The 10,238-nt window shown below is 44.1% G+C and overlaps 1 protein-coding gene across 1 annotated transcript; it reads right to left on the reverse strand.

The window, feature by feature from the left end:
* Positions 1-1,049: 1,049 nt before the first annotated feature.
* Positions 1,050-8,280, reverse strand: LOC121854479 (basic proline-rich protein-like). Its single transcript, XM_042349154.1, has 4 exons — positions 8,216-8,280; positions 7,660-7,890; positions 1,697-1,876; positions 1,050-1,371 (listed from the first exon to the last, which is right to left on the reverse strand). Exons 1-4 carry the CDS (start codon positions 8,278-8,280, stop codon positions 1,050-1,052), a joined length of 798 nt encoding a protein of 265 aa, XP_042205088.1.
* Positions 8,281-10,238: the final 1,958 nt, after the last annotated feature.

Genomic DNA, 10,238 nt, shown 5'->3' on the forward strand with positions numbered 1-10,238 from the left:
AGTAGAGTCATTATCATCCAGTCATAAACAGTTGTAAACACTTAACTGTAGGAGGTAAATCATTGTTTAAACTACTGTCATACAGCTTAAGTGAGTCGAGATAATTATATTTTGAAGTTATTAGTTTTTCGTGATTTTATTATTGAATAAATATTTGTCGTAAAATCAACGCATTTATCTTGAGTAAAATAAGGAAAACAATTTCATCATTAATAATAATAAAAACTCAATAATTTCATCAGTTAGAGCGAAGGAGAACCAACAGTTTCATCATCATAAAAAAAAAAATACTTGACATTTTCATCAAAGTCTAAATCATGTTTCACAATATTTGTTGAAACTCTCCACCAGAACCCCCAATAAGACGCTCTTAACCTTTCCGGAGACTCTAAACTCCCGCCCGATATTATTTTTTTTCCTTGGGTAAGATCAGTCGTAAATTGTGGCGCAGCTTGGCGGTGTCCCACAAGGCGAGGTTCTTGTGCTCCGCCGTTTATGGCCGCTGTAAATTATCCCGCGACCCGTCAAAATAATTACCTAATGCGATCGCCAATTGTTAATTGAAAAATGGCGCGGGGGGATGAGGCCAGGCGTTAAAATCCGGGTTAAAATATTAAAGCTGGTGGAGAAATATTATACCTGTGGTCTCTCCAGCGGAGGAAATTCAGGATCATGCATATCTAACTCGCGGGTATAAAAGAGTGCAAGTGTTCGTTACGGTAGGATGGTCAACCTAAGCCGTGGTCGTGGGCGAGGGTCGGGATGCCAGGCCAAAACATAAGGCGAGAGGGGCGTCCATAGGGCTGACTCCTCTTACCATTATTATTTAAATATCAACCCTGCTAAACCGATCTGTGAGACGTGACGATAAACTTATCCGAATATGTTAATTCAATATCGTATTTTACGTTTAATTGCAATTACAAAGTCGGCCATAATAGGCGAGATCCATCAGAGTGAAGGACTCGGGGTCTGATTAAGTTGTAAATTAGCTCAAGAACCTCATTAGGGCAAAATATGGTCGGTCTTATTACAGATAATGATCATGACTAAACGCGGGACGCAAACAGCTGATACAGGTGTTGGGGGGCGTGGCCTGTGGGGTGCTGCCTGTTGGGGGCGTGGCCTGTGGGGTACTGGCTGATGGGGGCGTGGCCTGTGGGGGTGCTGCCTTTTGGGGGCGTGGCCTGTGGGGTGCTGCCTGTTGGGGGCGTGGCCTGTGGGGAGCTGTCTGGTGGGGGCAAGCCTGTGGGGATACTGGCTGATGGGGGCGTGGCCTGTGGGGGTGCTGCCTTTTGGGGGCGTAGCCTGTGGGGGCGCTGTGGGTTGGGGGCGTGGTTTTTGGAGGGTGCTGTCTGTTGGGGGCGTGGCCTGTGGGGGGATGTTACCTGTTGGGGGCGTGGTCTGTGGGGTGTTATCTGTTGGGGCGTGGCCTATGGGGGCTCTGTGTGTTGGGACGTGGCTTGTGGAGGGTGCTGCCTCATGGGGGCGTGGACTGAGGGTGGTGTTGCCTGTTTGAGGCGTGGCCTGTAGATGATATTGCCTGCTGAGGGGGCGTGGCCTATCACTTGTCTACCACAGAAGTTTGGTTTGTGGAGGGAGGGGGGGTGAAGCCTGTGGTAGGGTACAGTTTATTAGAGGGCTTAGAGTGCTAGGGGTGTGGTTGTGCAAGAGGCATTTTCTTTACACTGTTCACAAAACGTTGATACAGATGTTGGGGGTGTGACCTGCTGGAGGTGTGGCCTGATGGGGGTGTGGCCTGCTGGAGGTGTGGCCTGATGGAGGTGTGGCCTGCTTGCTATGGGCCTTACTACCCACACCAGGAGCTGGTGCAGGAAGGTACCCTTGGTGGGAGTAACCTGCTGGGGGAGGTGACCTACAGGAGAAGGGTCAGTATTTGGAAGCAAAGAACTGGTACAGGTGATGGGAGGTGATCATTCTGGGGCGTGACCGACTGGTGTGGTGGGGGCAACGAAGGAACATATCGTACTGGTGAATTATGTATATTTTATAATTTTGCATCAGACAGTGGCTAGTTTATTATACACCCCATACTTACCCTTTGAACGGTAGCGCAGAGAGACTACAGAATAGAGACCACAAAGTGTTTATTAGACCCTAGTAGTCGGGGTATTGTGGCGATGAATGTTAAAGAGTATTTCAGATAGCTTCTTTGTTTAGTTCTGTGCATAAAGGGTAACTTATTTACAACTGAGTGAGTACAGGAGTGTAAGGCAGTATGTCTGGCCGCACACTTTGTTATTCACATTTACGTGAGAGACATTCAAGCACATTGTGTGTTTGGTTCTATACTGTACATGGGAGCTGATGTACAGTGTAGCTACTAAGTGCAGAAAAGGGGATACAATCTTAATATGTCGGCTATCTTGCCATTAGAGATGAAGTGTTGTGCCATTTCACACACAGTGTGCTTGGACCTGTCCTTAAAAGGTTCTATCTTCACACAGTCGAGGACGTAGTGTTCAAGTGTGTGGCCATATGTCTGACCACACACTTTACATTTAGTTTTGTTTACATCTGCTTGAGGAACATACTGCCAGAGGTACTTATATCCTAACCTTAATCTAGCGGTTACAACATCTTGTAATCTAGCGATCTTGTTGCTTGCTCCATATACATGTTTCATTTGATACATCTCATCATGGTAAACTATGGATCGACTAGTGCCTGTTTGCACTTGTCTGCTTGCGTCAAATTCATCAATAAGTTATTCCCTAATTACAGTTTAAGGGTTCTTTTGGACAGACCCAGATTATATTCAACAGTGTCTTTGTTAGATATGAATTTTCTAAGGCATCACCTCTGTAGCTTGGCCTAGAGACCCCCGTCAACAAGTATCGCATATTTGTGTCTGGCTTCAGAGACGAGCGCGTAACAACTTAAGCTGAGGGTGTCAGGGCAAGTAACAAGGACAGGGAGTGGGTGTCGGGTGTGACCACTAAAGAAACAAGTCGTACTGTTGGTGTGGCCTACGAGTGAGGAAGATACTTAGGTAACTATATAATGCGATGTGACCTCCCGGGGGAGTGACTTAAGTGGCCCGTTATTTGCTGGGACGTGGCGTCCATGAAAAGATGTAGCGTCCACATGGCCACAAACAGGTGGCAAGGCCTTACATGCTGGGGGTGTGGCCTATACGGTGGACGTAAATAGATGATTCGCACAAGTATTGAGAATGAGGTCTGCCTCTACTTTAAGGCGTGGCCTCCAGGCGTGGTACTAACCTGCTTCAGGAGCTGGACGGCGGGGGTGTGGAAGGTGTCACGGAGGAACCGATACAGATGTGGCCAACTGAACAGGTGTTTCTGGGGAAGAAGTTACCTGGCGGCACCTATGACCCACAAGGGTGCGGCTAATGTAAAGATGCGTCCTTTTGGGGGTTGTGACCTACTGGTGGTGTGACCTACTGGTGGTGTGACCTACTGGTGGTGTGACCTACTGGTGGTGTGACCTACTGGTGGTGTGACCTACTGGTGGTGTGACCTACTGGTGGTGTGACCTACTGGTGGTGTGACCTACTGGTGGTGTGACCTACTGGTGGTGTGACCTACTGGTGGTGTGACCTGCAGGTGGTGTGGCCTACTGGTGGTGTGGCCTACTGGTGGTGTGACCTACTGGTGGTGCGGCCTACTGGTGGTGTGACCTACTGGTGGTGTGACCTACTGGTGGTGTGAGCTTTTAGGCTATGGTTTACAGGGCAGTGTGACTTATAAGGAGGTGTAGCCTATCGGAAAATACGACCTTCAGGTATAGGTCTGGTCTACAAGGTGGTGTGGCCTACGGACAGTTTGGTCCAAGCTTTAGACCAAACTGATCAGTAGGCCACACCTCCTTGAAGGCCACACCCCTTTGTAGGCTACACCCCTTTGTAGGCCACACCTTGTAGGCTACACCTCGTTGTAGGCCATACCTCTCTGTAGGCTACAGTTCCATGTAGGCCAAACTGCTCTGTAGTCTATACCTCCATTTTGGTCACACTGCCCTGTTGGCTACACCTTCCTTTTGGCCATAATGCCCCGTAGGCCACACCTCCTGCAGGTCACACCTTCCTGTGGGCCATACCTCCCTTTAGGCCAAATCTCCGTGTAGGCTGCGCCTACATTTTGGCCACACTGTTCTCTAGGCCAGTTGAGGTGTGGCCGACAGGGAGGTGTGGTCTACTGGTTAGTTTGGCCTACAGGGAGGTGTGGCCTTCATGGTCACAAGTTAATGAGTCAGTCAGTCAGTCAGTCAGTCAGTTAATCAGTAAGTCAATGATTCAGTCAGTCAGACACTTAATCAATTAACCAGTCAGTCTATGATCCAGCCAGTGAGTCAGTCAGCCAGTCAGTCAGACATTCCGTTAGTCAATGAGTCACACAGTCAATTAATGAGTCATTTATATCAGGAAGACAAGAGTTTCATGGAGCTGACTCACACTTCTTGAATTCACCCTCTCCCCCTTCCTGTTATGAGTAAGGGCTCGAACCTGGTGACTGTGCACGCTGGTCTGCCACAACACCGCACCACTCAGCCAGCAGACAGCCGGGCGTCGTGACTGTCATCAACTACACTAATGAGCTGTGGCTTGTGAGTGACCCGTTGGTTCCCTTGTTGATGAATATGGTAAAGAGTTTTCGGAACACCTGAAGAATCTCCACCCTATTTCACCTGAAGACTTGCCACCCTGATGCTAACCTAACCTAACCTAACCTAACCTAACCTAACCTAACCTAACCTAACCTAACCTAACCTAATCTAACCTCATCCCCCAAATAGTGTTAGGGAGGTTAATCTTCAGGTGAAATAAGGTGGAGATTCTTCAGGTGATCCAAACTTTCTTCCAAACTCACGAAGTAATGAGTGTTTCTAGGTATATTAGAACACACCTGAAATAGTGTTTGTAGTAATAGGTCCTAATTGTAATAGGTCTTAGTTGTAATAGGCCCTCATAGTAAGATACCTTAGTCATAATAGGCCACTAATCGTAATAGACCCCAGTTAAAATAGGTCGTAACTGTAATAGGCACAAGCAAACTTTACCTGTTAAGAATTGGGACTTAATAGGATTGGGAGAGATTTGGATTAAACTGGCACCCATTTGGACAGGTGAGTATCAGTAATGGGACCTATTTTCCAATTCATCTTAATTGTGCTGAAGCTATAATAATTTTCTTAGTGAACTGATCATTAATTTAAATCATTTATTATACAAAATATAAATATATTATGGGTGTCAACTGTTCCGTGATTACTGTTACTCTAAAACATTATTATTATTATTATTATTATTATTATTATTATTATTATTATTATTATTATTATTATTATTATTATTGTTATTATTATTATTATTATTATTATTATTATTATTATTATTATTATTATTATTATTATTATTATTATTATTTAGACACATGTATAAATAATGTTTAAGTTCCCTTGTGTTTATAGAGGGAAAGACGACACAAACGACGAATTACTTACCAAGAAGCTTATTGAAACATTAGAAAATAATTATTGATATTTTCTCATAAATTATTCCTTTTTGATTTTGTATGTAAGGGAAATATTAATTAAATAGATAAGATTAGTTAAATATGGTGAGGTTTAATAAATTACTTGTTCTTGAAAGTTATGACGTAAATGTCGTCTGTTTAATTGTTCTACCTTAATGATGGCTGTTAGACTCGAAAATATGAAGCGTTTTGTTTATTTTAGGATAGAAACCCCAAATTAGGTATAGTTTGATCCTTGTTGGGAGTGAACGAGTGAATGACCGATAAAGACACTGAGGCGAGTGGTGAGGCGAGTGACTGGCAGAGTGGATGTATACGTTAAGCTTATGTGGTAACCTCTCTCTCTCTCTCTCTCTCTCTCTCACACACACACACACACACACCATCACGTACAACCCCCCCTCCCCCTTCCCCCGGCACAACACATCATTCTAAACATCATAATTGATAATCTCCAAGACGAGCCATAACTCAGTGTCAAACGCAGGTAATATTAGCGTCATTCTAATTGGCTAGAAGGTGGAGGGGGGTGAGGATGAAGAGGTGTGTCTTGCAGCCTAGAGGTATAGATGGATAGAAGGAAGATAGATGGGGGGTGAGGGATGATCCTGGATTGGTCAAACGGGATATACTTGAAGGGATAGTCAGACAGCTGTTGGGAGTATGAAGGTCTCTCTCTCTCTCTCTCTCTCTCTCTCTCTCTCTCTCTCTCTCTCTCTCTCTCTCTCTCTCTCTCTCTCTCTCTCTGACCGTGGTGATATCTCAGTCGGGGAACATTGTGGTGTGTAAAGTTCCTTCATCTGTAACTGCTTCCGTTTTGGAGCTATGGCTAGAACAGACAGACACATCGACAGAAAAAACAGACAAAAACAACAATGACAAAACAATAGACTTGAGACAAACAACAAATACAAATAAAAGTAACAAAAACACAAATAAGAACAACACAGTTAAACATGTATAAATATTAAATTACATATAATCTCTTAATATATTTCAAGGAACTTCCCAATGATTAAAAAGCTTCAGTATTTCCACAGTTCTTTCTATCAGATTTTATCAGTTCAATAAATGATAAAAAAATAACCCTGTAGGTTCAATATACTTATTATTATAAACATTTAATACACATAATCTTTATTTTTATAAGGTAACATTTTTCCCGTCAACACTGTATGGGCCACGTAAGTCTCAGTGCTGACTCTGCCATACACCTTCCCAATCTCCTTTGTTGTCTCAGGTTGCGGTGGCCGAGCAGAGACAGTGCTCACATCCTGCCCTAAAGATCACCAACTCGCATCCAGAGTATCATCATTCTATCATCTATTAATGGACACCTTACATTACAGTTGGGGAAATGAAGGCGGCGAGTACAGTGCCGACTACATTATCTTTTCGTGTACTGAGTAAAAGGGTTTGACTACAGTGTGCTGTATCCGCACTGCCTCTATGGACACACTTTCACGTGTAGGTCAGACTCACGCTCCCTTCCTTGCCAGTCCTTCATCCCCTTGTGTTGTTATTGTTTCTATTATGTTGTGTATAGGTTAGGTTAGGTTAGGTTAGGTTAGGTTAGGTTAGGTTTGGTTTGGTTTGGTTTGGTTTGGTTTGGTTTGGTTTGGTTTGGTTTGGTTAGGTTTGGTTTGGTTTGGTTTGGATTAGTGTGAAGTTTAATTATTTTTTGATGCAGTTCTCAGCCGAATAACGTAACGTAACATAACCTAACCTATACACAACATACATAAGGCGAAGCGGAACATTTTCACAGGCATTTTATAGATTACCTGATCTGTCACATTGATTGAAACACACACACACACACACACACACACACACACACACACACACACACACACACACACATATATATATATATATATATAATTTCCCTTCACTTTCTCTGTGTGTCTGTTTCACACGGCCACACCAGCCCTCGCCCCTTCCTCCTTCTCTCACTCTCTCTCTCATTATTAAATCCAACGAAATCTGGCACCGTGGTCTTGTGTTTTGAGTTGTGTGCTCAGTGGTGTGTGTGGTGGGGAGGGGCGGCCAGTCATCCTGCTAAGCCCCGTCTAATTAGTGTTGTGACTGAGGCTCTCTCGCCACACACCCCAGGACACGGCACCTCACACACTCCTACCTCATAATATTACCCTCAAGAGGAAACACCAGAGAACTGATCTGGCTGCCACGCACAATGATACCAGGTAAAATGGCGCCGCAATTACACTGGCACTCTACTGCAGATGTGGTAAGAAAGTAACTTAAGAACCTTGAGGACCCTGGGGTAGGGCTGGGATTCTCAGGAGGTCTTACGCTCAATTTCCCGCGGGCTGGGAGTGTGAGGACACATGTAGCTGGCTCACTGTAGCTGCGGCATAAAGATGGCAGATAAAATAGGGGTGAAATTGAAAAAGAGTCTCTAAAGTAACTGGGTGCGTAATCTCATATCCATTTACAGGGGAAGAAATAAGCACACTAGATTGTAAGAATTCTGAACTCCGGGGCGGATTCTCAGAAGTTAATAAGTTCAACTGCTCCCCTTACTTGAACAAAAGAAAAACATAGCTACGACAGAGTCCCACTGGGATGCTGACAACGTTTAGGCCCCAGTCTCTGTGTCCTATCTTAAGTGATCCAGTTTTAGAGACGTTGTCGCATCACCAGTCACGGGGTAGAAGAAATATCTTACGAACCTTTTGAGAATCTGACTCCCAGGAGGCCATAACCTCCGTCCAACCTTCCGACACCTTATTTCCATTTCTATCTCTCTCCATCGCCCTCATCTAGTATAGTAGAATCTAAATCGCCTAGGTCGTAGATTCTACCGTCAAAGGGGTAGATAAGGAGAGCGTTTCCTCCAGATAAGGCAGCCCCGGAGGCAGGAAAATAGCGACATTATGCGAGGGGACACGGGCAGGGAGGCGTGTCTCATATGGGGGATAGAGTTACCCAGGCGTACATCATACCAGCACTCGCGACAGATTAATGTGGCAAGTGTTGATTAGCGGAGTGAACACACACACACCACTCCCCTCCATCCTTCCTTCTCATGCCCGCCTCGCCTCGTGTTATTATTGGTCTCTCTCTCTCTCTCTCTCTCTCTCTCTCTCTCTCTCTCTCTCTCTCTCTCTCTCTCTCTCTCTCTCTCTCTCTCTCTCTCTCTCTCTCTCTCTCTTCAAACTCTTGCCATACTAATATCACATTACTGCTTCGTGACGTTGTTGTCACTTTCTGTGGATATTATTGAAAAGTTAAATAATGTAAATTTTTAAACCTAAAACTAAAAATGAGATAATATGTATTAAATTGATTAAGCTATGTTTTATGCATATTGCAGGTTCTTGTGTTAATTGATGAAAATGTTAATTATTTTCATATATAAACGACTCTTAACTAGATCTTCCTTCTACACTTTTCCCCATTATGGTGTAGTGTTGGTTCTTGACCCTCTCCTACCTGCTTCACACATTACTGCTGAGTTAAGGAAGGACGCAGGGAGGTGATGATACTGTGACGTAACTTTCTCCCTAAAACTGACGATTTTCATTTTGAGTTAGAATAGTCAGTATGTTCAAAGGGGGGGGGGGGTTATTGTCTAATTTATGAGTAACTTATTATGTAAACTTTGATCTTGGGGCAAAACCTAAATTTTCAGTAACAGGAATTATTTTAATCAGAAAATACGGTAATAAAATGTTGAAGAGACCAACCCTGATTTTACAACCATTACTAGATGCACCGAAATATAAAATACTGTACCGCGCTTTATGATGCCGAAGAGAAATGGGAGTTTAAGTTATACAGAGCCAGCAAGTGAAGGGACAGGGAAGGTGAGAGGATGGGAGAGGATGGAGTAGGGAAGGTGAAGGGATGGGAGGGGCCGGAGGGGGGATGGGAGGGGCCGGAGGGGGGATGGGATGGGACAGGGAAATACACACAACAATTATACGATAACAAGGAAAAATAAACAAATACACAAAAGGGAAATAACTTCACAACACCATATATCTACAACACATACACTACAACATGTATTTAGTAACAATAAACCCCGGGGTTAGACCAGACATCCTCAGAGCCGTCCAGCTATCACGAGGCGATCCACTCATAGATATTTCCCATGTTGTATTTATGATGCGTAAAACAATTGTAAAGGTATATCATTGTCCATACTTTGTTTTTTATCACTGTAGGAGAAGGTGACACGACTCTATACTATGGCAGTGTTAACATTTGTGTGGAATTACATCCTGGATATGTTAACTTATTTTTACTGTCATTTAACACTAATTAATCCAGTATCACTACAGTAGTCGGAATTTTACCTGTTTTGATGCTGTATAGTTATGAGTCAACAGGTGAGTGTAATACAGTATAATTATTGCTGGTAGACAGAGGCAAATGGCTTAAAGGAACTTGCCCATAGTTTCACCCTGCCCAGGAATCGAACCCGGGGTCACTCGCTTGGGAGTCGAGCATTCTGACCATTACACCGTAGGTCGCCACACACTAACACACACACACACACACACACACACACACACACACACACACTAGTAATAATTTTTCTCAAGCAAAGTTGGAAATCAAAGAGAGAGAGAGAGAGAGAGAGAGGTCGGGTGTCTCATTTTACTATCACCCTCACTACCTCCCCCACCCACCCATACCTCCCCTCACCCAGCTACCCTTACTCCCCCGCCATGTAAATGAGGAGAA

The sequence above is a fragment of the Homarus americanus genome, unplaced genomic scaffold (genome assembly GCF_018991925.1).
Source record: "Homarus americanus isolate GMGI-L3 unplaced genomic scaffold, GMGI_Hamer_2.0 scaffold53225, whole genome shotgun sequence".
NCBI classification, from domain to species: domain Eukaryota; kingdom Metazoa; phylum Arthropoda; class Malacostraca; order Decapoda; family Nephropidae; genus Homarus; species Homarus americanus.

Coding starts and splice junctions, on each gene's coding strand:
- LOC121854479 (XM_042349154.1), bottom strand. CDS start 8,280: ATGGAAATAAGGTGTCGGAAGGTTGGACGGAGGTTATGGCCTCCTGGG. Junction 7,891..8,215: donor GGGAGTCAGATTCTCAAAAG/GTTCGTAAGATA, acceptor TTTATGCCGCAG/CTACAGTGAGCCAGCTACAT. Junction 1,877..7,659: donor CTTGAGGGTAATATTATGAG/GTAGGAGTGTGT, acceptor CTTCTCCTGTAG/GTCACCTCCCCCAGCAGGTT.